General features: G+C 42.9%; 2 protein-coding genes and 1 long non-coding RNA gene across 9 annotated transcripts in view; 2 read left to right on the top strand and 1 right to left on the bottom strand.

Annotated features, from left to right (window-relative positions):
• Positions 1 to 126: 126 nt before the first annotated feature.
• On the bottom strand, positions 127 to 27,191 carry LOC310706534 (L-threonine ammonia-lyase-like). Of its 7 annotated transcripts, none has more exons than XM_083502680.1 (13): positions 27,088 to 27,169; positions 26,396 to 26,534; positions 23,575 to 23,601; positions 16,626 to 16,956; positions 16,059 to 16,175; positions 15,102 to 15,343; positions 12,269 to 12,434; positions 10,023 to 10,119; positions 9,686 to 9,761; positions 9,111 to 9,236; positions 7,867 to 8,034; positions 6,894 to 6,951; positions 127 to 1,664 (listed from the first exon to the last, which is right to left on the bottom strand). In XM_083502680.1, exons 2-13 carry the CDS (start codon positions 26,527 to 26,529, stop codon positions 1,566 to 1,568), a joined length of 1,641 nt encoding a protein of 546 aa, XP_083358806.1. In that variant the 5' UTR covers positions 26,530 to 26,534; positions 27,088 to 27,169; the 3' UTR covers positions 127 to 1,565. The 7 variants fall into 7 exon arrangements, with proteins under 7 accessions (XP_083358806.1, XP_083358805.1, XP_083358811.1 ...); XM_083502679.1 differs by lacking the exon at positions 27,088 to 27,169 and adding an exon at positions 26,748 to 26,843 and having other exon boundaries at positions 26,396 to 26,658; XM_083502685.1 differs by lacking the exon at positions 27,088 to 27,169 and adding an exon at positions 26,748 to 26,836.
• LOC310706707 lies at positions 5,224 to 8,496 on the top strand. Its single transcript, XR_014526096.1, has 3 exons — positions 5,224 to 5,296; positions 7,862 to 8,045; positions 8,264 to 8,496. It is a non-coding gene; the product is annotated as an uncharacterized lncRNA (long non-coding RNA).
• PLAC9 (placenta associated 9) overlaps positions 10,977 to 27,681 on the top strand; it is a 46,006-nt gene continuing 29,301 nt past the window's right edge. Inside the window, exon 1 of the mRNA XM_083502970.1 lies at positions 10,977 to 11,101. Coding sequence (XP_083359096.1) covers positions 11,080 to 11,101 — 22 coding nt within the window. The 5' untranslated portion in view covers positions 10,977 to 11,079. The remainder of the gene's footprint in view (positions 11,102 to 27,681) is intronic.

Here is a 27,681-nt window from a genome sequence, read left to right as displayed (position 1 = left end):
ACCGGGGTATTGCACTTTTCCTGTATGCTTGTCCCACTTTGTTCCATCCACAGCAGTGGTTACGACATAGCTGCTGTGGTTGGGGAATTCCCCATAGCAGCCATAAGAAGAAGAAAATTACCCCCATTTTTTTTTTATAAAAAAAGTTTATTTAGCGCAACACACTTATTCACTGAAGCATGGTTCCCATTACTAAATTCATGAAATGCCAAAAATGGATTGGAAGTGTTCAATCGGGGAAAAACACTTTGCTTAAATTGTGATAATTAGAAAGGTTTTGATTCTCTTCTTTATTTTTTTAAAAATTAGCATGGTAACATGTAGTACTACAACATCCCTAAGAAGTTTTCACTAACATTTTAATCTGTGCAAAGTAGAGATCTACAGGCGGGGGGGGGGGGCGGGGAGCCAACAAAACAAAACCCAACTTTCAGGTAATTCAGACTTGTAAACACTCACATGCCTAATCGCCTAAGGCAGGGGTTGGCAGCCTAAGGCCCATGGGCCACAAGTGGTCCATGGGGGTCGTTTAACTGGCCCATGAGCCGTCCCCAAACTGAGCCACCCGCTTGGTAAGTCCCCGCGTGCTGCGCTGAACCAGTGCGGCGCCGGGGACTCCCTTTCGCGGCCCTGGAAATCGCATCTGCGCAGATGCAGACACCAGAAATGGCGTGTGCATGCGATCCGGCCCACAGAGGGATCTTCGCTGAAGTGAACCGGCCCAGGCAAGGTAAACCTTGTTGACCCCTGGCCTAAGGTGAGCAAGTGTTGCCTCCAGGTATTGAGCCAGAGAAGATTTTGTAAACTGGGACATCCTGGACTCTTTCACCTCCCCTCTTTTGGATTGTCAGGGTGGTACAAATAACCAGCATAGAGTAGGCAGGCTTGTAAACATTTCTGTGGACTTGTAATTTTTTTGGACTTATTGCAAGGCTGAAGTAATGTTTTCTGGCTTGGAAGATGTGGAATAAGCCAAGCAATGAGGAAGGAAGTATCATCATAAGGGAGCAGGAATTGCCTACACAGAAGACGAGCTTGGAGAAGTCCCTTTCTGGAATTTACTTGCTGTATTTTACAGGAGTCTATACAACACTAGGGACGTCAACAGTTTCTCAGTTATATCATCCTGAAGGCAATTTGGGGGTGGTGTCATGTGGGGGGTGGGGGTGGGGAATACATAGCTAATACAAAGACTACAGTTGGAACTCTGCAGCTGCTATGAAGCACTTAAGTTAAAGATGTAAGTTATTCATCTTCATGATACAGGATAGGTGTTTCATTCTTATTTGAGAGAATACGCAGAAGAGAAACCCTACTGCTCTTTCCTAACTTTTTCACTTTGCAGGATTTAAACATACCAGTGCTTTCACAATTGTATTTTTGATTGCAGTGCCGTTTTAGACTGTAAACCCCTTGGGATAGTAGGAACCTGTCGATCCCGGTTCTTTGTAAAGCACCATATACAGTGTGATGGCTCTATAGAAATAAGAAACAATAACATCTTCAGCTTTCCTGAAACTTAAACAAAGAAGATGATGTGGAGCTTTTCAAAACTGGCTGGCTCATCACCGCTCCATCCATGTCATCATTGGGTAGCAGTCTAGCAGGGCGTTCCTTAACTGGGCAGTGTGGATTTTGTCTCTGGTCTCTACAATGCAGGTGACCTGCAAAACAACAGCAACAAACATCATTTAAACCAGTGGGATTATTCCCAGGTTTCTCATCCGCAGAAACTTTGCCACTATAAAATGGTTGGACTTTGGTTCAGTCCGCCATGCGTGAAGCACCCACATACAGTGATATCGCTCTAGGAAACCTTTTTCTCCCCAAATACCACATTCCACCATGAGCAGCATTCTAGGGGTCACACACCATTGCTGGGCGGTGCTGTAGGCAAACTGATGGAGGAACAGATGTGAATCTTTCCTTTGTGCAGCTGGCTACATTTCAACCATGCAAAAGTCAGAGGTGTCTGGGTGGGCATACGTGCACACACACACTTCCCTCCACGCAGGTGAGTGGGAGCCATCGCAGTTCCAGAGGACATTTTGTCCAGGCAAAAGCACAGGGCAGGGCTGGTGAGGAATGCTTGAGGGAGGAGGCATGGGCCAGGGAGAGTCTGGAGGGCTGGATGGAAAGACTTAGGGGGTACATTTAGCCCCCAGGGCTGTGGCACCCTACCCCTGCATTTGGCTATAACAACTGCTCCCCCACAGTGCAACGTTCCTAGACAGAGCAGCTGGAAGATAACAGTTGTCTCCTGAAAGCGTCATGAGTTACTGATTCTTCTGTAAATGCCCAAAGTCTTGCTTCTAAGGCTCGCTTTCATTTTCTCCAGTTCTCTCAGGAAACGTCAGATCAGGTATATGTTTGCTGTTATGAATAAATTCTTGACAGCACAGACAAGCAGGAGCCATCAAGTAGAAAGGAAGTTAGACTCTGTTCTTAAGGGCCAATTCCCATGACCAGAAATTGGGTTTTTATCTGTATGCCGCTGTTGCCAACCGATTGAAGGCGTGGTTGACGGTTTCTCTTTCAGCAAAAATACCAGGCAAGTCTGCAGTGACTTGTGTGATTGTTCTGTATTTTGCCCCACAGATGATCTTGGGATCATAGGAGATTGTTCAGTTCTAGGTCTGACTCCTGGCAAATGCTGTATCTCTAATGAGTGGTGTCAATGCTCAGGGTTATTAGGAAGACACACTTTACGAGCTGGAAGTCATTCCTTTTGCTTCTCTGAAATACACAAGGGCTCTGGTTCCTCATCTGTGACCAAAAAGCACTTTGTGTGTGGTCGAATGTGCTGAGTGTCTTCTAATTAACACAATACTTTTTTGGGGGGGGGGGGCACACAGACTAGGGCTAAGTCTCAGCGAGCCCTGCTACATTTTACAGGAAATTTCATCCCTGCTTTAAGCCCTGCTGTGTGCCCAGAGGGCAGGTTTCCTCGGGGTTAAAATGGCCAACATATAGGAGGTGAAAGGACTTCACCTGTGTTAGAGGATATTTTTAAATTCAAAAGCCAGGCCAGCTGAATTTTTTCGTTGCTGGGAAAAAAAGACATTTAAAAAACAGCTATCGCACACCTGCACTGAGGAATGTCAGGCTAAACAAAGGGGTGCAGATTAAGAGAGTTGCAGAACTGGCAAGCTCCCCTTATAAAAACAATAAATGAGGGCTGGGAAACAACTCGTGCGGAGCGCTTTGGAGTGCCCCACCCAGCCATTTGGCAAGAAGCCACCGTCCACATGGAGCACATGTGTTTGCTGTTGCCTAAAAAAGTCCCCATCTGGCATCTTCAATATTCCGACTGCGTGCAGCTTTCAAGGCATTCAAAGACAACGATGTGACGCATCTTGATGCACACAGCTCACACATACATTCAAGTCATTCTGTTGAGAGCTCCATGTTGCAAGGCAAACGGGAGGCTGTCCACTCACAACTCCCCCCCCTGCCTTCACCCATTTGTCCCATTTTTCTTATAGCTTGGGGAGACCTGACAGGAGGGAATGCTGGAGAAATCAGCAGGCGAGGAAGACTCAACTCTCCCACTCCCATCCTCAGTGACTCTCCCCACAAATGCTGCTACTACACCTAGCAAATGTGTGTTTGGGAAAGGTGTTTCACCCAGGCAATGCAAAACCCCACTTTTTGTTACTCGGCTGAAGAAAGCAAGTGGCAAAGGATGCCTGGGCAAGAATTGAGGCCTGAAAGAATGCACCGCCCTCTCATGCAATGAAGTGGTACCCGCATTCTGCACCCAAGTCAAGTCACCTCTGTTATTTTTAATAAGCCAAGAGGGGCAGGTGTCAAGAGGGCAAGTGGCTGGGCGTATGGTCACCAGCACCTTGTGTACACCAGGTGACTGCATAAGCTGAAACTGATCCCACCACACATCCTTGGCACTGGATACTTCATCTGGAACTGCGGAATCAAGATCACTCCAAAGTTAGACTTAACCCTCCAAATGCGTCGCTGGTTGGTCACAGTGGGTCTCTGCATGCTTCAGAGGTTGCTTCCCCACTAGTTACTAGAGGATGCCAGGCAAGCTGCAAAATGAGCCTTCTTCACAGCCCACATCGCCACATGGTAAGCATGATTATGTGCACTAGCCAGCATTCAGTTGGCTTCAGAGTGTGTTTTGCGCCATTGGGGCTCTAGTCTTCGTGCAGCGTGCTTTATAGCCAGAAGCTCCCCAGGATATCAAGGAGCCACTCAGGCTCCACGGGGCTAGAGAGGATAATTGGGAGTGATTGTGTCAATTGCCCATTTCAACTTGCCATGCCATAGCAAAGCCAGGGTTTCGGCAGGATCGTTGGCATCTCCACTGGAAGACGACCTGAACACCCACCAGATTTACAGGGGCAAAGTGCTGCTACAGTTCCAAAGTTAACGACATTACATGGTCCAGCCATGACAAAGGAGTTCATTGCTGCCCCCATACCTTCAATCTCCATCTCTCATATTGATGTGTTGGAACAGTGACTATATGAGAATCAGGATAGGAACCAAATGTATAGGTCTCCACCCCAGATGGTGGTCAGCTCCCCCACTCCTACTATACCTTCCCCTGCTGCTGCCACTAAAACTGGGGCAACATCTTCCTAACTCTCTGCTGCCTACCCAGCCAGGCACATCCTAGGACCATCATCTGAGATCACTGTATACAGCTGGGTGATTAGGACCACATTGTGTTCACATTCTTCCCATCATTAGATGGGAAACAACATCTCTATGGAGAATGGCTATGATGTAGCATCTGTAATTCATCCAGTTCTTTTATTTGATAAAGTATATCATATGTCCTTCACCTATGAAGGCATGCAAGCTGTACATGAGACCATCAAGGAAATTACAGCTGGAAAACTGATACAGTAGAGAGAGTCACTTCTAAACAGGCATAACAGCTCAACTGAATTTACAAATTATCTTAACCCTTACCTGGTTTAGATTGAATGTATTTTGGCAGCGCTACAACACACTAGTTGGCAAGCGAGACACAGTATATGGTTTGGCTGGCTTGCAAAACATATAATAGGCTAAAAACTACTGCCAGCCTGTTGCCTGTGAGCCCCCTGTAAACATTGGACATGTTATTGTGACCTCATAGAATTTCATGAACACTCAGGAGGGAAGTTGTCAAGGAAACTGCTGACAAGATGCAGAAGTAAAAATGCACTTCATTGAGGGAAAAACCTTCACACAGAACCTAGGAACAGGGGTAGCTGTTGATATGAAGATAGAGTTATTGGGATGTGGAGTCAGAAAGAGAGAGAGCTTTTCAGCTGAATGCAAAGTAGTGTCCAGAAGGCAGGGTGTCATAAGCCTGAGGAAGGGCAGGGCTGTGGAGGGGGCAATAATCTGAGGACAGGCTAGGCCAGGGCAAGGAAAAAGGGATATAGAAATACTAATCCCAGGAACCATGCATGCCTTGAAATGGGGAATTGGTGATCAGGGCTGTGTAAATTCTGCAACTCTTTAAAAAGCATGGAATGTGGAATCAGGTGCAGGATTCACAAAGTGTGTGACAGACATGTCAGGTGCCTCCAGCCAAAGATCTATCTGGTTCTGCCACCAATCAATTTTGAAAGATTCCACACCTTCCTCACTGTCGCAGCTCCTTACTATGTGCAGATCTTTTCTCTGTCCCCCTGAAAAGAGTGACAGTCTGGAAGTGCCCAGAACAACCATTTTTCTAGAGTGGTGTGCACAAAATCTTGTTAAACTGTAAGGATTTTTATTTCAACTATTCATATACATTGTATCGTCCCATTTAACTTACGCCCCCCACCCCCTTTCCCAAGAAAATTATACATTTTAAAATGAAAGCATGTGGCAGCTGGGAGGCAAAAGTCTGTTTTTCTTGAAACCGGGTACTTTTCTGTAAAGATAATCTATTCTCTAGCAAGCCGAGTGAATTTCCAATGTATGTTTTAATGTATTCTATGTATCTCTGCTGACTATGAAAGTTCCAAAAATCTGGAATCAATTGGGAGCTTCAGCTATAAATATTCTTGTATTGCGTTTTACCAGCGAAACATAATTGGAGCACTGGGGATTATTAAAATTGTCCAGAGCTGGCCAAAGTGGCTGAATAAATGCTATATGTAAAAGAAAGCAAAACCATCCCATCAGTATTTCACTAAGCAACCACGTGACCCAGGAAATGCTCAGCTCTCCATGTGTGAATGTGTAATGTTCAAGCAAAAGTTGGCTAATGAGTTCAGATTAACTGCACTGCCTAGTAAGGCTCGGAGCCAGTATGAACCACCAAGCACTGTTGATGCTCAATCTCCGTTCATTTAAATGACTACATTGGATTTGCAGCAGTTCTTGGTGGATGGAACCGTTCACTCGTGAAACATTGCACTTTATGCAGCTATCATGTTTGTCGTGGCCGTACTCACATTCCACAGAAATTGTATAAAGTGAGCTAAAGGGACACACGTTACTAAAAACTTAGGGATTCGCTCCAGGAAGTCCCACTTGGTCAATGCTCCCTGACACATGCATTCATAGAGCTGTCCCTTTGTCAAATCCATCTAAGGCCATGGTCATCATCTTGTGACAGGGAATTCCATAAGCTAATGATGTACTATGAAAAAAAGATACTTTCTTTTATTTTTCCTGAAGCTACAACAAACCAATTTCACTGGATCTCCAGTTCTAGTGTTATCTAACCCACTCCTACGGGTTAGATTAGCTGCTCACTTAAAAGGATCTCAGATATCAGGGGTTAGGGAAGAGCTTGACTGAAGATGCTGGGAAGCTACTGCCTGTCAATACATGTGCCATTTGAGTTAGATTGACCAGTGGTATGACTGTATGTGGCAGTTTCATACACAGCCACAACTGAGTGTGCAGGATTGCCATAATGAAAGGCTTTTCCTTACCTCGCTGGTGAACAGATCAGACGCCACGTACATGTGTTCTTGTTTTATGTCCAAAACTCTAGAACAAAGAGATTGTATGTGAGATCACAGCAGATCTAGTCATAGTTGTATGCTCTTTGTGCGGAAAGTAATTTTCTTTTCTTTTTTTAGCATCTGCCAATTAGCGGAAAGGAGGGCAAAAATCAAGGAAAGCATCAGAGTCTTAAGAGTCATGGGTCGTTTTCTTAATTTGGTCTCCTATCTCTCTCAGGGAGGGCCACGCTGACTCTCTCTGCTTGTACTCAAGAAAACCTGAACGAGCAGCATCCTTGCAGCATTTGCATGGAGAGATCATAAACTTTGATTCTTCCAGCTTGTGCTGGAATGGTTGCCTGCCAAGGTCTTCAGCTTGAATGCACAGATACTTTCCGGCCAGCACCTTGGGGGCTGTGTGTGCGTGTGTGTGTGTATGGGGAGAGAGAGAGAGAGAGAGAGAGAAGGGAAGGATATGGCTGATAGGCTGAAGCTCTTTACTGCTCCTGATCTCTCTCATTTTTCACTTGTTATTGTACTTCTTCATTCATTTGCATTATATACTGCTGGGATTACACCTGGTTTATATTCTAGTGGTATCTAGAAAGTGTATAGAGCAGGGTTTGCAAGCCTGAGGCCCACTCACCCCAGGGACAAAATAACACCTGAAAAAGTTCCAAGAATCTCTAAAGAAAGGCCTGAGTCCAGATGCAATTCAGATGTAACACCAAATCATGGTTGGGTGTTACATGAATGAGCAATGAAGAGCTTTGGAATCGTGTGTTCCTGCCTCCTCTATTCTTTCAGTGAAATATAGCTCAAAAGAAAACAATAAACCCATTCTTGTATCTTTCAATGTGACCCCCCCCCCCAAAAAAATATGAAACATAAAATGAATGTCAGCAGTCCAATTAGTTGTTTTTTGAGTACTGTTCTCTTCCTGGTTATCATTCTAGGCTACCTTGTTTCCTCCCGAGCCAAGATCGCCAGTAGCTTTGAAATATCGCCTGGACAGTCAGAGATCAGAATGGAGAATTTGCAGACCCTGTTGTCCAGTGTAAGGGCACGATCTATGCACTGCCTCATCAGTGAGAGCTCCAGGTTACCACTGCACACTGCAACAGCCACTCTGGAAAATGAGTAAGATCACCAGAAATTCATTACTATACAAAAGAAGTCCCTTCATCATGTTTTATATCAGCGTGATAACATCTGCTGAAATGTACAGTATGTTATTGCTTTCCCCCATCCATTACAGCTGCCTTTTGCATAGATTACAAAGCAAATGATATTCATTTGATATCTGTCAACTCAAGCCAGGTCTCTGAAATAGTCTATTGTTTATATGTCATTTTTAGAACAGACATCCAGGAACAAAATCAACCAAGAGTACTATCACATCAGCCATTTACACCCCAGGAAAACTGTTTTGAATGGCAGGCTTGGTTCTTCCCCAGTAGAGCATCTGTTCATGTTCAAAATTAGGCCGCTCACAAGTAGCTTGCATGTTGCGCTTTGTGGAGTAAACTTATTGCAGTCCAGCAATTGGCAGGATCAAACTGTCACAAGCCGATGAGGGGACAAGAAGAGATCCCTTGTCTCTCCTTCCAGAAAGGAACTTGGTGGCAGGAAGGCGCTTTTAAATAAGGTATGCTAAGAAAGGGCAGTGAGGTGGCAGAGTTACAGGAGTATGCTACTCCTGGAATAGAAAGTTAAGAATGGAGGCATCAATATTGCTAACACTACATTATCCTGACTTAATACAAAGATGGGCTCCTGAGAGAATGCTAATGTCATTCAAAAGATTGAAAAGTGGGTTTGAGATGAATCATCATCTGGGCCTCAAACTTCCTTTTAGCTGTGCTTGGCTATTGGCTCAAGTAGAACACCATTTTTACTGAGTGGTGGAAGTCTCCATAATGTATAAGCTAAAGTGCTTTAACTGTGGCATGGGCTTGGTTTTACTGAAACCGAAGTATTATTTCTGGCAAGCTTAGCTCCTGCCTTCATCCAGTATTGCTTCACTGAAGTTAAGAAAAGAAACAACACAGAACAGCTGAAGTCCCTTCAAATACCTTCAAAACAGGGGGTCCTTTGGTTCTGGATGTGTTCCACCCAAAAGTAGTGGATAATCTGGGACGCACAATGAGAGAGGCTTTGCATCTAAGAAACACAGTTCTTTTTCCCTTCCTCATATTTCCGTACCTTTTACCCTTTAACTCTGGCAACTTCCCAGTGACCAGAGCTGCAAGGCCAATGGATCCTTCTGCATCAACCGTGGCTCGTTCGTATTCCAGCAACCTCAGCATGGCAATCAGAATGTCCTCTTCTCTGAAGAGTGAAAGGAACCGGGTCAAACAGAGGGCTGCTTATGCACACATCACTTGATTTCTCATATTTCTTTTCCCCCAAAGCATTTCACTGGGCATGACAGGAAGTGGCAGCACATATGACTGTCATTGATGTCACCAAATGACTGTAAAGGGCTGTGGTGCCCTGGATGTCAAAAAAGGCCACAAAAAGGTGACTGCAGCAGCCAACCTCACCGAGGGATTCCAGGCCCCTTTCTTATTACATAGTGATTTATGATGCCTTTCCAACCCAAATGAATCTTTCACTCTTCATATCATATTAAGTACATTTTGTGCTGAGGGGCTTTTGTTGTGGTGGTGGTTGGGTTTGTTTTAAGTTAAATGCCTCTTGGAATCACTTGGAAGTGCTCTAGGAAGTGACCATACCAGACAATAGTTGTCCTTGATTTACTCGTTTGCTGTACTCACCTCACTGTTACAACCTTATCAACAAATTTCCCAGTCAGCTGCAACGAGTTGGTGCCAAAACAAGGTCCGCTCACATCTGTAGGTTGAAGCAACACATTTTTAAAAAGCAGGGGGGGGGGGGCAAGTAGTAAATTATTTTTCCTGCTAATTGTAAGTGAAACCTTTTTTTAAAAAAAAATACTTGGCCATTTTGCAGCTTATAACACGGCAAAGAACATCTGAGCACCTACCTTACCTAAACAGGTAACAGCAGAAAAACAAAACAGGATAACTTAGTGTCTCCTTTTCAATGGAATGGGAACATATGTAAAGTAGAAAAGATGCCAAAGTCTCTTACCTCTGTAAAACTGATGGTTACTGCGGGTCTGATCTTCTACCGGGTGACCAATCTTTAACGATTGCTGCAACACAGGGAAACTCTCCGATTCTACACCCTGAGAAAGACAAGCCCAATTTAAATGATGGTTTAGCATTTCAGTTTAGTTTTCAAACATGCATCCTAACATTCCATGTCTCAGTCAACTGCTCTCAGCCATGTTCTTCTGTGCCAAAGAGGTACAGTCTTGAGTTACTCTGGCAGTGTGTTATGACCAGGCAAAGTGACACAGAAATTCAATCCTTGTACAAGATCTAGTTTTCACAAAGGCAGCAAACCTATGACTGTCTTTTGCCACTTCAAATTGCCGGTGGAAGATTCAGGTGATTGAATACAACTTCATGTGGAACAATTCAGTGCATACAGAGAACAAATGTGTCAGAGAGAAAATTAGGCAAGAACCCATACCCTCAACATCCAGTTTTTTAGATGAAGAGGAATAGTTGACTGGGAAAGAGGATTCAGTCACGTGAACTCCCAAGTTCAAAGTACAGTCACCTTTATCACCTCAGTGAGAACTACGCCAGAATAACCCATGAGACTTAACCTAACAAACACAAACTGCAAAAGCATCCTACCAGAAAGGATTTGTTAGGAGGTCATGGGCAATGAAGTTCATCCTTGCCTCTTTCATGCCATCCAAATCTTAGAATCCTGAGATGAACAAGGTGATCAACTTAGATTATGTGTCTTATCCTTGGACTGTACCATTTCAGCCTACAGGTGGGGACATGGAAAGTCTGGGTGCTTTTTTCACATAAAAAGCTCTCCAAGATAAAAAAATATAGCTGGGCACAAACTGCCTCTGAAGGTCTAAAGCTCCATTTAGATGGCACAACACAATTTCTATTGATGGTCCTGTCCTCTATGACAGGAGCAGCAGCATTCTTGTAGCAGTTCAGATAGGGTTGCCATGCCGACCACACAGGCCTTGTTTTTCATCTGCAACTAGGCAACCCAGTAGCCAGTGTGAATTTTACAGAGAGGCAGGGCTACAGACATCTCTCTTCTCATAAGTATGAGTACAACTCTTTTCATAAGTAAGTAAGATACAACTCTTACCCTGACAAACTGCACCCAAGCCATACTTTCACCAAATTATTGTGAAACCAATTCTTTGTACCTGTGCAAATCTAGGTTATGATCCATCAAAGGTAAGCACTTTCATGTTCCATTGATCTAGCTGTGATTTGGAGCTTTAGTTTAGTTTGAAATCAACATGGCCAAACTTTTTCACTAGATGGTGCACTTTGTTTTAAGTGGGTTGGCTTAACCCTTACAGGTAGCAGGACAAGTTCTGATTGTAGGGTAAAATTTCCCTCAGCTGGTTTCTTAAAACACACATGAGAGAGAGAGAGAGAGAGAGACCTCTTTCACCTTGAACCACCTCAGGAGGTTTTTGAACAGATAGGCGTTCTGCACATTTCACTTGTGGGACCAGAAATCACAAGCATAAATTGGATGCGTATCCAATTGAGTCCCAGACTGATAAAAATGTGAGAGATATATAAGAAATACAGTAATAATAATATTAATGATAATAATTGTGTGTGTGTTTTGGAATGTGTTTTGAACTCTCATTCCTGTCTCTCCTCACTACATTGTTTTCAGTGAGATACACATTTGCTCCATGCACTACCCTCCATACATTCTGACGCAATGCATCACACATAAATACCTTTTTCTGAAGCATGGCTAAAGGTAGATTGGCTCATGTGATTTGAGGGGCAAAAGCTGAAGCTTTCGGTGCCATTTGCCAAGAAGCTCCTTGGGTGTGCTTTTCTACTTAACTCCTCTATCAAAGCCCAATGTCTTTCTGTTTAGTTATTGATTCAGGTAGGTGGCCGTGTTGGTCTGACGCAGTCGAAATAAATAAAAAAATTAAAAATTGTCCAGTAGCACCTTAGAGACCAACTAAGTTTGTTCTGGGTATAAGCTTTCGTGTGCATGCACACTTCTTCAGATACCAAGAATAATATCTGAAGATACCAAGAATAATATCTGAAGAAGTGTGCATGCACACGAAAGCTTATACCCAGAACAAACTTAGTTGGTCTCTAAGGTGCTACTGGACAATTTTTTAATTTGCTTAGTTATTGCTAGTTTCAACAAGCTGGTTTAACGCTACTAGAGTCTGAACCAAAATACAGCCAAGTACAGCTTTCAAAATGCATACGTGCAGGAGCTAAATCTATATAGATGCTTACAATCACAGAAATATGTTCGTTCAGGTGTTTCAGTGCAGCAGCTGAGCCTGCTAGCAGTCCACAGTGGGCCCCTGCCGGGAATATCACTGCATCCAGTTTTGGCACCTGTTCGTAGATCTCCAGTCCCATGGTCCCCAGCCCTGATAGATAGACAGAACTGTCTTCTCTGCAAAAGCAAGCAGAGGGAAAATATTTGCTCATCAGCAATGAACAATACCTTCATTATTTGCTGTGATAAAATAGCTAAGGGTTAACCTTCATGAGCATGTTGCTAAAGCAGGTGCAGGTTCTGTTGGAATGCAAAAAATAATAATAACATCTCCCATTGCTTATATATTTAGTTTGTATGTATAATTTATGGCTTTTGTTCATAGAATTGTAGAGTTGGAAGGGACCTCAAGGGTCATCTAGTCCAACCCCCATGATGTAGGAATCTCAGCTACCGTATACAGTGGTACCTCGCAAGACGAATGCCTCACAAGACGAAAAACGTGCAAGACGAAAGAGTTTTCCGTTTTTTGAGTCATTCCACAAGACGAATTTCCCTATGGGCTTGCTTCGCAAGACGAAACGTCTTGCGAGTTCTTGCGAGTTTGTTTCCTTTTTCTTAAAGCCGCTAAGCTGTTAAAAGCCGCTAAGCCGTTAATAGCCGCTAAGCTGCTAATAGCCGCGCTTCGCAAGACAAAAAAGCCGCAAGACGAAGAGACTCACAGAACGGATTAATTTCGTCTTGCGAGGCACCACTGTATCATACATTACTGATGGCCATCCAACCTCTACTTAAAATCCTCCAAGGAAAGAGAGTCCGCCACCTTCTTTGCTTTTATTTTTGAATATTTTGTTCATGAATGAATAAGCTGTACAAGGATATAAGGCACCGAGCACACTGGAAAATTATCTTTTCCCCATAATACAGCAAATGGCTTGGCAACACCTTGAAGACTAATTTTTTAGGAACGCAAATCCTAAAGTGAGGGTTCAGCACCCAAGTGCAGCTGGCTCTCCTGAAGTATTCCCCAGAGTGAAGTTTCCTCCCTTTACCCCATTTCTAGATCTAGAGTAACTCAGATAGGATTAAGGACTGGATGGAATTTGGGAGGTTCACATAGGCTTCTGAGTTACTGAAATCTCTTGTTGAGGCTTCCAGACATACCCAGATCAGGAGATGAAAGAAATAGGCCTCTGCACCATCATTCAGGGAGATAAGAGTGTCCTACGTATTTTAGACGTTTAGTAAATTTAAGATAATTTAACAAAGCACATGCCATCGTTAATGGTGAAGGCAAATGAATTTCTTTTTAACAGCAGCCATAGCAGATTATATGGTCTTGGTGTGGTTTAATGGTCTAGACTCGAGAAGATACCTGCCTGCTCTAACTTGGTGGTACAACCCAGCTGCTTCATAGCCTCATTTTAGGATTACTCTCCACCACCCCACCTCCTTTTTTTGTTTACTGCCTTAAATGCATGGCAGTGTTATTGCATCGGACAAATTTCATGTGACAAAAGTCACAGACACACTCTTAAAACTAACATATGCATCACTTGCTGCAAATGACTTGAGCTAGTGGAAATCATCATCTACAGCCAGGAGGCAGACAAGACTATGGTAACAGAAGGGTTACAGAGGGCACATCTGTACTCCAAACTGGTATTTGTTCTTTACAAGTGTAGCTGTCATGTCCCCCCCCCCAAAAAAAGAATCCTGGGAGTTGTTTTTGATGAGTCGGCTGAGAATCAGCATTAGAGATCCCTTTGCTGCCTTGTAGTCCAAATAGTTCCCAGGATATTCTAAGGAAAGGACATAACTATTAAATCAGATTAAGTCTGTAATGTACATTTTTCCTCTCAGAGAGCTGAGAGGGCTATTCTAGTTGTTGTTGTTTTTCCAGCAAAAACCAGCTATGGCTTGGCAGGAATCTCTGGGTTATTCTGCTATTGCTCTCCTTTCTCTTGTGCTTTCTGCTCTCATTCAAAATGCAAGAAATGGTGTCGGATCTCTTTCTTAATCTGCTATAAGGGCAAAATCAGTTTAGCGTTCTGGACAGCAAGGAATTTACAGGAAACTACAGCTTTTCAGTTTAGTTCTTTGCAGAAACGCAGTGCAGACCAACATTGAATAAGTCTTTCCATGACCCAAAGCCAACATCTGATATCTTAACTTCTGACTTGGAGGACCTCCTTGAAGGCTACAAAGAAGTTTTAAGGCAGCCCAAATCCTAACTAAAAATCTCCTTCAGTTAGCAAGCAATTTATGAGTAAACCGAAGGAAACAAAGTTTAAAGTGGGTGCAGCAATATCAGATCAGGAAGAAGTGGAGAGAGCTAATTATAAGAGCTATTTTTATTTGATTCGTTAACCTGCAGGATGACAAATTAATGGAAATGTTGTACCAAATAGCATTTGGAAGCTGGCCATTCCATTGGCCTCATCAGTGGACACAGCAAGCAGAGATCCAGAATGCTTGACGCTTACAGCTGGCAAGAAAGAAAATATTCTAGTTCCAAGGTATCTCAACAGTTATTGTGATGCTACGGCCAATACATGCGTTATATTTTCCGCTTAGAGAATTACAGAAACAAATGGACTTTTCTACTTTTAGCCAAGGAAATAATGTGCAACACTGGAAATGTTCCATTACTCATATTCCTACCTAGGGAGGACATCTGCAGTGTTCTTGTAGTGATGATGATGGACAAAATGTAGCCCATCTTTTCCTCATCACCACATATGGTAAGGCTCAAGTTGTGTTTCCGACAAGATCTTTATAGTGATGTTGCTATAAAAGGTCATCCTGAGTGTTGTGGTTATTATCTGTTAAATATCCACTTACTCTTCGAGATACAAGTAGCCATTTTCTTGTGCCAGCCTCTTGGCGTGCATCTGAGCATCTCTCGCTGTAGAGCCATAGGAAATGACCATGGCACCGTACTCGCGGCACATTTTAACTCTGGCTGGCAAGGTGCTGGTGGACATGATGACAAACACTGGGATTTGGTGCTCTGAGGCATGATATGCTACTGCCATGGAGAAGTTAGTGTCCGAGGCAACGATCACACCTTTCCTTTGCTGATCCTGCAGAACACAAACCATCAAATCATAGGACACTGATTAGCAATTAGTTTTATGGGGAGGTCGCAATTAGAAAGTGGTAGGCCAGAGAATGTGGACTTGCCCATTTTTTGGCTGCTGGCATGCAGCCCCTGGAGTGGTGGCAGCGCAATCTACAAGCCAAAAAAGTTTGGCCACCTCTGGCTTAAAGGTTGTCAGCTGCGGGTTCCTATCAGAGGACCATAATGCTTCTCACAGTACCTCTCTGGTCTGGGAGCACAGGCTGCACACTGGCAGAAGGCTACAGAACAGAGGAGGAGTACCCATCTTCAAGCCCTGTAAGAATCTGAAGTTCTCTACAAGGGGATGGAGCCTAGAAGAAGCAGTCTGGAGGAAGAAGCTTACAAGGCCTCAATCTGCTCTCAACCTTTGCTGGAGCAAGTTGCCTGTGTGTCCCTGAAATGCCTATGAGATCTGGCAGCAGACCAGACCATGACAGTGGGGCTTACACATTGCAAACCATGGTTCACATTCCCATTTAACTATGACTCATCTTTTGGAAGACCCTCTTAGCTTGGCTGATTTTGTCCAAAGGTCGAATACAGAGGTGGTGGGTTTTTTAAGGGACGGGGAGAGAAGCGTTCTCTTTCTGGCCAACTTACCTCACAGGGTTGTTTATAAATTGAGTGAAGAGCCACTTCACTCTGATGCTCAGATTTTGCTCCACTTGTTTTCCTACCTGTTGCAAAGACATCAGAAGGTAAAGCACACCCCGCTCCTTCACAGATCCTGTGTACTGAAGGAACTCTTTCTTTAGATATATGTCCATTCCATACTGCTTCGAAAGCCTAGAATACTGAAAACAATGAAACATTCTGGAGTTAATTTGATCTCTGCCCCTTTCCAAACCACAAAAAGTCTATGGGGTTGTTTTTTAAGTGAATTTGTTGTGCTAGGGTGAAAGAAAGGCTGCATTAATTCACTTTAATTCTGCAAACCTAAGGTTCCAGTATGCACTCGAATTCTTCCTGCAAAATACTGACAGTCTGGAGGCTCCCATACTGAGCAGAAACCCATGTGAGATAATAAGAAACATTGCTAACAGATGCCCAACCTGTATAAGCAAAGCTAAAGGAAGGCACTTTGTTTGGGCTAAGTTGCCTTCATCTTTGCCTTGTGCACAGAAGTTTAAAGCAAGGCCACAATCCATATGTTATACTAAAGCCAGTGGGGCACCGATAAAGTAAATAACTTCTAGGATGCATTGCATTTTAACTAGTGTTGTGAAACAAGTCACTTATCATACCGTACAAGGCGTTTTCTGGACTCCACACTGAATTTTGAACGCTGCTGCACTGATATCTTCAAATCGAATAAACTTGTTGTAGGCTGGCAGGCTACTTCTTTCTGGACGAACAACTGGATCTCTTAGCAATTCCTCGTTATGGCTGATTATCTTCATTTCCCATGTCTTCACTCCCCCATTTAGGTAATCTTCTTCACCGAAATCTTTCAGTCTCTCAGGGTTGATGGAGGGTGGCCGCTGCCCAATGAGACCATTTCCTACTGGCCCCTCCTTACAGCACCGAAGTTCACAGTGTGCAGGGGCATCCAATTTTCTCACTATACATTCATCTCTATGGAGAAAAGGGAAAGAGAAACAACTGCCTTATGAAACAAGCAGAGTTAAAAGCCACACCTGGGTACAGATGCCTGTACTTGCATTCTACAATGGCAGTGTAAAAACTGGAACAGGATGGGAAAACCCTTTACACAGGAAAAAGCAGAGGAATGTGGTAGAGACAATTGAGAACAATGTTTTTTTCAAACAAAAACTATTCCAATATATTTTTTCATTTACTCCTTCACATTCCGATACCTGCTAAGTGAAAAACAGAATTCTGGGGAAAGTGCCAGGAATGTCAAAAAGACCAAATCTGCCAGTCCAATGGGATTTCTTGGGACTGATCCAAAAAAACAACAGAATGTCCACAGAAAAGACATTCAGATACCCATTTTGGGTACAAAGATATGTGTTACAGAAGCTTGAGAGCAACATTTTAGAACTGAAACCACAGCAACGGTAAACTTTTATTTAACCCCTTCACACCCAGGACCCACCTGGAGCAGAATGGAATTGCCCTGGACATCCCAGAATGCCAATTTCCGAGCTAACCAAATTAGCCACGTAGTGACTTGATGAAATGGATGCAGTAAGCCACAAAACCTCCACTGAAATCAAGTGGAGAGATTGCCATTCCAAGAAATATATTGTATGGTGGCAAAATAGTTGGAAACGCCAATTCCTGAGCTAGGCAAAGCAACCAAATTCACCAGTCATATTAAGCCAAATGAAAATCAAACACAAAGCCACATAAACCACACACTACCATTCTGAGCACAGTAGGAAGTGTCAGCAACAGTTGAGAACAATATTTTATAACTCAAAGAATCCTTTTTATTAGCCCCTTCATGCCCTAAACCTTCTTGGAACAGCCCAGAAGGCAAGCTTTCAAAACAACAACAACAACAACAACAACAACAACAACAACAACAACAACAACAACAACAACAACAACAACAATTGTACCCTGCCCATCTGACTGGGTGGCTCTCACCAAACCAACCAGCTAGTTCAACCAACTAAAATAGTGATTTGATGTGATTGATGCAGTATGCCACAAAATATCCACAGAAGCTACACCCTGATACCCATTCCAAGCATTAAATGATATCCCAGAAAAATGACCTCAAACATCAACTTCCAAGCTATCCAAACCAATAAAACCCACAGGTCAAACATGGCTATATGGTATTGGTTGAATAAGCTGCAAAAAATCCAGAGCAGCCATGTTCTGATACTCCTTCCAGGCAATAAACAATATTCCAGATAAAATAGCCCCAAAAGCCAACTTTTAACTCATCCAATAGGATCCAATAGGAATGGTGTATTAAGCCTCAAAATGCCCATAGAAGCCATATTCTAGTGCCCATTCTGGGAACAATGGGGTGTGAGACTGTTGAGAATAACATTTTAGAACTCAAAGAATCCGAACAGTGTACTTTTCATCAATCCATTCATGCCCAGATCCCATCCAGTTCAGAATGACCATGAACTGCTTGGAACACCAGCTTCCAAGCTAAGCAAACCTACTAGAAAGGTTGGAGCAGAAAACCACAAAACATCAATTATAACCACACTCCCATACCTGTTCAAGGCACTAAATGGTATTCCAGGGAAATGGCCTGGAATTTTTATAGTCACAAAATATCCACAGAAACCACATTCTGGTACCTTGGGTTACATATGCTTCAGGTTACATACGCTTCAGGTTACAGACTCTGCTAACCCAGAAATAGTACCTCGGGTTAAGAACTTTTCTTCAGGATGAGAATAGAAATCATGCTCCGGCAGCGCAACAGCAGCAGGAGGCCCCATTAGCTAAAGTGGTGCTTCAGGTTAAGAACAGTTTCAGGTTAAGAATGGACCTCCGGAACGAATTAAGTACTTAACCCGAGGTACCACTGTATCTGTTTCAGAGCATAAATGGTGTTCTAGAAGAACAGCAGCCCAGAAGCATGTTTCTGAGCTGTTCAAACCAGCCAAATTCGCCAGGTATAATGCGACAGACAGATATAGTAAATCACAAAACTTCCTCAGAAATCACATTCTGTGGCTCATTCGAGAGAAAGGGTGTGTGTTGGTTCCTTAAGAGTGCCACGTTCCTTGTTGGAACTTGGAGAGCTAACCAACCATTGAAAATTAAGGGGTTTTGTACTAATTTTAGTCAATGCATTCTAATGGAGAAGGTTGGAGGGCCTAATTCCAATAATTCTATTCTATTGTTTCTTCCCATAGTTTCCTGCCTATTTCCTATTTTGTTTATTCTGCTTAATTGAAAGGTGAAAGATTATAATCCTGGTGAGCAATAGCTAAACTGGTCATCCTTGTTGCATCCTGCAAAAAGTTGTCATACCATTTTGTCTGTGTAGCAACCATTCTTTAGCAGGAGATGTTGATTAGATTTCACTGGTAACTAGATTACATGGGCTGATCTTTATACAAGGTATTAGGAGCTCAATATGTCTCCTCGATGCCTTCCAGGACACGTTTGAGATCAGTCTGGGACCAGGGTCAAAAAAGTTCATAGTGGGGATCTCCTGTCATATTAAGTTATGCCAACCTTTTTACTCATGCCATGATCCACAGTAATAAACCATAGAAAAATATCATATCGGCACCTTCTACTAACAACCAGAAATAGTAACCAAGTCTCTGTCTTCCCAGTGTTCAAGCTCAGTTTACTAGCCCTCATCTGGTCCACCACTGTACCCAGATAATGTTCCAGGTCATATATGACCTCCCCTGAGTCACATGTTATGGAGAAGTATAGCTGTGTGATGACACTGTGAATTGAATAAACCACAAAAATGTCCTCAGAAACCAAATTTGGATAGCCAGTTCAGGGCACTCAACGGCATTCTGGAAATACAGCCAGGTGCGCCAACTTCTATGCTAGCTGAACTAACCCAATTTACCAGTCACATGAAAACAAATGAAAGCCACAAAACTACCACATAAACCACATTTGGATTAATGTTGTCCCATAAAAATAGCCCACTTCTGAGCTATCCAAATAAACCCAGGTCAAAAGTCACATTGAGCCAGATGGTGGGTAATATAGTAAGCCACAAAACTTCCTAAAAACTGATAACATCCAAATCAACCGACCTGGAGCCTGCAATCATCATCTGAGGCACCTCTTCAAGTGCCTCCTTCACCAGAGGTCTGAAGGGCAGCAACATGAGAACAGGCCTTTTCTGTGGTGGCTCCCTGCTTGTGGAATGCTCTCCCCAGGCAGGCTTGCTTGGTGCCTTTGTTACATATGTTTAAGTGGCAGGCAGAAAGATTCCTCTTCTCTCAGGCCTTTGGCTAATTAAACCATCTGCGACCTTTTAAACTCTGGGGGGGTATTGTTTCTGTTTGTTGTTGTGTTGTGTTTTATATCTATAGCTCTAGCTCTAGAAAGTTGCCCTGTGATCATCCGATAAAAGATATTATAGAAATTTAATTAATTGATGACGATGTTCTGGATCATTTCCCCAGAATACCTTTTATTGCCAAGATTGGGAATTGGAACATGGTTTCTGTGGACGTTCTGTGTCTTACTGTATAAGCTGATCTAGCTGTCTGTAACTGGGGAGTTTAATTGGTTTGGCTAGAAGTTGGTGTTCTGTGCCATTTTTCTAGAGCATTGTTTATGACCTGTAACCAGCATGTGAATATGGTTTCTGTGAAAAGTTTGCGGCTTACTACACGAAGCCAATCTAGTCATGTTGAACTGGTGAATCTGGTTGCTTTGACTAACTTGGAAGGTGTTCTGGAAAATCATTTATAGCTTGGAATGGATGTTAGAATGTAGTTTCTGTGGACTTTTCTTTTCTTTCTTTTCTTTCTTTTTTTTTTTGCTTACTCCATGAATCTAACCTAGTAATCTATACATGGTGAATTTGTTTTGTTTGAGTAGCTCAGAAGTTGACACTCTCTATTGTCTGGAAACAGTATCCAATAGTTGTCTCTGTGCACATATTGTGGCTTTCTGCACCAATCCCATCTAGTCACTATTTTCTTGGTTTGGCTAGCTTAAAAATTGCACTTGTGGGCCATCCCATGACTCTCCTGTGAACATGACATCCGGGGACAGGTTAAAATAATTTAAACTACAGTATTGCAACAGTCTAAAACAAACCACAGGTGCAAGAATAGTGCGAGTCCCAAAAACATACACCTCAGGGGTCAAAGGCCAGGGTAAAGTACAATATTGGAATGGCTTGTGTTCTACAATATTTGTCTCAAGTGCCTTTAATACATCACACTCTCTTTGGCTCATTTATAATAATGAGCCTATTCCATCTTTTACACTCTCCCTATACTACTCCCTATACAGCACATATATGCAGTGAATCAGTTTGATTGCAAGATGACAGACAACCATGCATGCTCATGATCAAATGAAAGACTGTGTTCCAGGAGTGGAGTAGCAATGGTGATGTCAACCATCGTCACAAGCTGCAAGTTAAATGCACATTTTACAAGCAGTAGCGAGAGATGCCCCGTTCATTTTAAATATGAGTTGTAGATCACCTTGCCAGTTTGTGGATTAGCTTCCTCTGCATCAGATACTCCAGGAACCACATAATCTGACTTGTGTGTTTTGCTTGGCCGTTGTATCTTGAAAGCCTTGCTACTTCTCCTCCTATTCAAGCTAGTGCCAGAAGGGTGCAACATGCATCTAAGTTGGAGTAAGTGGAAGGTGCAATCCCTGCATACAGACATACCACAGTTACTTCTCCCCAGCCTCTGTTCCAAACCCATATTTGAGACGTGGTGGGAGGGTGTGGCATGCAGAAAATGGGTGGTAGGGAAAGGTTGAGCGTTCTTGTCATACTTACCACTCCTCTGCAAATCATGCAGGGCCATGGAACAGTAGTTGCAAATTTCAATGGTTTTTAAAAAATCAGTAATGAAAGGAAATACAAAATAAAGCAAGTCCAATAAAAAACAGCCATGATGCTTCTGGTGAGCCCTATCTGAGTCTTCTAACTGCTGCTGTCAGCTCTGGAGAAGGCCTTGAGTGGGTACCACTCTAGTCACATTTCCACAAAGCGTGTTCTCCTTCATGGAGAGCACGTGTTGCAGTGGGGGCTAGCAAGACACCCCGCCGTTGCTGGGCGGGAAAGAGTTTGGCCACCATTAGCAGAGGGCTGGCTGTTGCTGGGGAGAATTATATGCTGCCATTTTTTGATTGACTGCCCTAGTCTTTAAATGCCCTGCGCGTAGCGTTGAGCTTCCTCTTTTTGCTGCGTGCATCGGATCACCCTCCCTCCCTCCCTATTTTAGGCTGTTCGCTTGACCTTGCTATGCCTGTCATGGGGTCGTCTGCATTTGGGGCAGGGCCCGGTAGGAATTTTGTCCATTTGGCTGATTGGCTGGTGCCATTTGGTTTTTGCCTACTGCGTAGCAAATCATCACAACTTGTAAGGTTGCGGTTAGGCATTGGTCTTGGAATTGGTTGGTGGAGGGGTATGGATTTGGCTGTGCCTGCCCCTCCAAAAGTGCTGCTGCTGCAAGGGTTTTCCATTAAAGGAACCCAGGGGCTCGCCATGCTTTTGTCCGAACCCTGTCAAGGGGCTAGGGCCACGCAAGAGCCCCCGGGAGCATTTGGGGAGAGGTGAGGCATGGTTCCCAGTCCCGTCTCTCTCCCTGGGTGTCATACCCTTTTCTGACTTCGCAGGCGTGCGAATGTCAGACTGTCCCCGTGTGGGGTCAGATAGTCGCAACCAATGCCTAAGCAACCACTCATATTGCTTGTAATTTAATAAAGTTGTGGCCAAAATTATGCCAAAAACCTTAAACAAAAATAATGTGTCACTTGTGTTTTGTTGGGGGGTGTCTTGGGGACCTCAACACGCAAACATGATGGATTCCAGAAGGATAGCCATGTTAGTCTAACATAGTAAAATTCAGTGTCATATCATACATATACACAGCACACATGGCTACATTAATAAACTACTCCAGTGAGACCAAACAGCAAGGAAACTCAAGAGACAGCAGTAAATGTGTCATATAGTTCTATGCAGAATACAAAGTAGACTATCGGGCCATGGATGTGCTTTTTTTAATATGTTGGGATTTCAAAATGATTTGTTCTAAGTTTTGGGATGTGGAATGGTCTCTTGTATATGACTCTGCTTGGTGGATCTCAAGGTTCTAGTAAAAAACCCCAAAGTAGATCCCACAAGCCTGCCCACTCCTGCTCTAGACAAAGCTCTGCCTAGAGCAATGTCACAGGGTGAAATCACCCTGTTCCGCTTTTTTAGAAGGCCTAAACAAAACAAGAGTCCACTGAGGATCTTGTCACACTGAGGTTATTGCTTAAAGGCCTTGAATGTAGATGCATAATTCTGGTGAAAGGTTTTAAATTAGCAAACTGAAAGTATATTGGATAGTCAACTTTATTAATCAGTAATTGAGCTTATGTATAATCCCAGTACACTAAAACAAAATCCTATGCGTTTAATTCAGAAGTAAGTCTCACTGTTTCCAGTGCATGGGACTATGTTTGAGGGGATTGTTTGTTTGTTTGTTTGTTAAATATGCATGCATAATAGAACCTGGAGACGTGCCTATATTTTTTCCATTTCAGTTTTAGTGGGATTAGTAAAACATGCAATGCGATTTTAAAACCTACTTTTTTGCAAATAGCTTCTTTGCAAAGCTGAGGAAGAAAACACAGAAAATCCACATGGGTACAAAAGGCAATAAAGGAGTGAAAGAAATCAATACATTAGCAGCCAGCTCTCCTGCTCCTGGCAGAACGGGAAAGATGCTAAAGTCCTATAACAGTCTGTGAGATACTAAGTTTGCTTCCACATCAGAGCCCCCCTTAGTACCGCTGAGGGACATTGCTTTTTAATAACTAGCTGAAAGTTAAATTAAAATGAAGATTTCATATAAGCATTTAATATAGCACTATCATATCCAGCAAGATCCTCTTATAATGTGTACTCAAAAGTACTGCACTTACAAGAGGTTATTTGAGGGGCAATTAACAGGCTATTCATTAGTAATCTACCCACTGCCTTGCAGGATATCTTTGGGAGAAGAAAAGGCTAAGGAGCAAACCCTACACAAATCCATCCTTAAGATGGTTGGTTGGCGTCTTGTATTCCTCTTTACAGCCACTCCTGCAGCCAAGCTGGTGCCAAACGTATTGCTCTGCTTTCCTTTGGACTACATCAGCGAGGCTGAGAGAGGGTCTTGCAGACTGGGCAGCCCATGACCCCAGTACACACTGCCCAGGCTTGTGTCCTGGAAAGGTCACTCTGGTCCTGCTAATGCAGCAAAAACAATGCAGGAGGCAGCAGTTACGAATTCCCGGTCTCTGCAGCCACAGCAGGCGCTGTGATTCTCCAGCGGTTTTACTTCAGCTCTGGAGGCGCACTCCATTGTCTCTCGAGACAAGACCGATGCCAATGACAATGCTAGTAATCTCTGAGCTCCGATCAACAAGATATAAAGCAAGGAAGGTTCTAGTTTTATATAGACTCAGTCAGGTTCTATTTTGGACTTATTACTTGTTTTCTACCATTTTTATAGGAAAAAGTGATATTTTGCACTTACACACAAGAAGGAATGGGGAGGCCAGTAATCCTCTTGGAGCAGACCTGATATTGAGGCTTTCCCCCATTTTGTGTGTGCCTTTGTGTGTGTACGTGAAAGAACAATTCACAGGCAATTTGTTATTCATCACTAGTACTATTGGCTCCTGTGCCTTTAAATAACACAGCTCCCCATTGGAAATCTAGACTATTTTAGTGCTTCCTATCCAAACTGAGGGATTAGTGATCAATTTCCCATTGAATAACCTCTCCCCCGCGCCCGTTTCTGTTCCTGAGAATTGTTCGATGTTAGTTCCTGTGTGTCAGTGGGGATGTTTAATTACTAATTCTTCTTCTTCAATATTAGGTGAGAAAGAGGAAACATGATAGAAATGTATAAAATTATACATTGTGTGGAGAATCTGGAAAGAGAAAAGCTTTTCCTTTTCATAGCACTAGAACTCAGGGTCAGCCAATGAAGGTGTACATTGGAAGATTCAGGACAGACAACAACAAAAAAAGACTTCTTCCCACAGTGCATACTTAAAACTGAAATTTCCTCCCACAGGAGACAGTGGTGGCCACCAATTTGGATGGCTTTAAAAGAAGATTAGACAAATTCATAGAGAATAAAGTTACCAGTGGCCACTAGCCATGATGACCACGATCCACGTTCACTGTTTGAGGCAATATGCTTTTGAATACCAGTTGCTAGAAGCAGCAGGAGGGGGGAGTGCTGCTGTCCTCGGGTCCTGAGCTTCCCACAGGGATCTGGTTGGCCCCTGGGAGAACAGGATCCTGGACTAAATGGGCCATTGGCCTGATCCAGCTGGCTCTTCTTATGTTCTCATTTTAAATACAGAAATGACGCTATATTTTATTTCAACTGACTTTTGTCATCCCTGCTGTTTTTCGACTAATTTTGCTCTTTTAGATTTTATTGATCTTAAAATAATGTCTATCATTTTACTCATGTAATTATCACACTGTACAGTCTGAATGAATGTGAGGTGCTCTGAGTGATAAACTATATCAATATAATACTACTAAATGATAACAGGCAGTAATACAACCAGCTGATCCTAAAAACTATAAAGGTTAGTTGAAGTTACCAGGGGGACCTTGGCTGGATGCAATTTACTTGTGAATAGACATTACGGAAGGAAGGATTTTGGCAATGGGTATGGGCGTTGCTAGATAATTTGACACTGTATTAAATGCTGTGTACATCTAGTTTTAATTCTTCCAGCTAATGCCTCAGCAGTGCTAAATGGTTCTAGTGTGGAAGAATCCATTACATAATGGCAATTTGAATGGCTTACATGAGAGCATCTTCAACTGCACTACTTCTAGCTCCATGCACATTACAAGGAAAGTTGGGATTTGATCTTTCAAATGTTTATGCATTATCCTAACTTTTTGTTGGCTCAGGTCTTTGGACCTGAAGTCTGGGAGACAAATAAATGTCTTGAACATTCCACAAGGCTTCTTAAGCTCAACTGAAGACTCTGGACACTGCTGTAATACAATTAGCTTTAAGCAGATCCATAAATTCCCGTCAAAATATACTTCTAATGTGATCATGACAACAGCTAAAGGAATGCATCTAAAACTGAATACAACCCATGAGATAAGTACCATTTACTGATATTTCTGTTGGGCTGTTGCCGCGCATTTTCAACAGAACCTTTACAACAAGAGGTCAAAAGATCCAGAGATTTAAAGCAAATCCACAAGAATTAATTTGTAGGCACAATAAAACACATCTAATTCTTGATGGCGCCTTGAATTCTAGCAATTTATTCAAGAGTTAATGGTTTTTGCCCACTGTTTGAAAATAAGCACACAGACTGCAGTTACTTGGGAATTAGGAGCAGATAAAGTAGAAGAACATATTATCATCATCATTACCTATAAAGCATGGCAATGAAATAAACAAAGAAGTGAAGCAATACTCCAACTACTGCACCATAAGGAGGCAGGAAGGATCCAGAGGAGGTGACGGCCAGTGGCTTGGCCCCAGACACAAACCTAGGACTTTCCATAATTCCTAAGGGGAAGAAATCAACACTCTAGGTCTACGTCACATGGCAACATTCTCCAACCTTTGCCAGAAAGGGTCATATTCTTCTTCTTCTCTGAAGCATTCCCTGGGAGTTCGGTTCTTAAAAACCCTGGAGTAGAGAAATTGTGCAGCAAAATTCATAGCAATGCCTTGGTTGTTATTGAAAGGTAGGAGTCCCAGCCAATGAGCAAAACTTGCCTTTCCAAATACTGTCAGGAAGGGCAGCAAAGCAGTCTGCCTGGCGAACAGGCTGCTGAAAGACGTCCTCCCACTCAAGATGGGACAAAGAAACGACTTTGAGGATTGGCTGCTACTATTTAAAGAGATTATTTCACAGGCCAACCTGTCCCTGTCAATTTGAGTCAGGCCCTGGATTATACTTCGCTGGCATTCAGTTAGCTGAATGTTTAAAGCTTTAGATGTTCACTGCTGAGCTGAAGAACGATATTATGGTTTGTTGCAAAGCTGCAAAGTGTCTCTTTCTAGGAAATGAAATGAGCAGAAGGGTCCAAACATTGCACTTCCAATGTATGCTTACCAGTGCTTTTGAGGAGCAAATTTAAGGAATGTTGGCACAACAGCTTCCCACCCTACCATGAAGAACTGAGAGTTGGAGAAAACAGCCCAGCCATGGTTATCTGCAAAATAAGAGAAATCATTCTTAAATTCACAAAAAGTCACAAAGTTTAACCGTTCTTGGAACACGGTTATAATTTGGTAACAGACTGCACACAAATCGGCTTATAGATCTCAGAGAATGTAAGGACACACAGAGCTAACACTGTCATATTCATGCAGCAAACCATAAAATCATAGTTAGGCCATATCTGTGCTGCAGCTCTTGATGATTAGCTCTGTCTCTCATTGCTCCGCAAAGGGGGAAAAAAATGAGAAGAGGACACAGAGATTGAGGAGGAGACAAAATTGCTCAGCCCCGTTCAACATCTGGGGAGATGGTAGGTGCTTCTACACGTTGTCTGTCTTGACCCACGTTTCCTTCAAGTTTCCCTTTTTCTAGAGAAAAATGCAAAGACCCCCAAGACAGTTTTAGGTCATTATTTTTGACAAACAGTGTTTCACTAATATGGGGATACTGACTGAGCTGAATCTGGAAGGTGCTGAGTTGCCATCC

The sequence above is a fragment of the Podarcis liolepis genome, assembly GCF_965112155.1.
Source record: "Podarcis liolepis genome assembly, chromosome: 5".
Taxonomy (NCBI): Eukaryota; Metazoa; Chordata; class Lepidosauria; order Squamata; family Lacertidae; genus Podarcis; species Podarcis liolepis.
This window is presented reverse-complemented; position numbering and strand designations above follow the sequence as displayed.

Coding starts and splice junctions, on each gene's coding strand:
- LOC310706534 (XM_083502680.1), bottom strand. CDS start 26,529: ATGGAAAGTCCTAGGTTTGTGTCTGGGGCCAAGCCACTGGCCGTCACC. Junction 12,435..15,101: donor GGCTACTTGTATCTCGAAGA/GTAAGTGGATAT, acceptor TTGCTTTTGCAG/AGAAGACAGTTCTGTCTATC. Junction 1,665..6,893: donor CTGATCTGTTCACCAGCGAG/GTAAGGAAAAGC, acceptor GTTGTTTTGCAG/GTCACCTGCATTGTAGAGAC.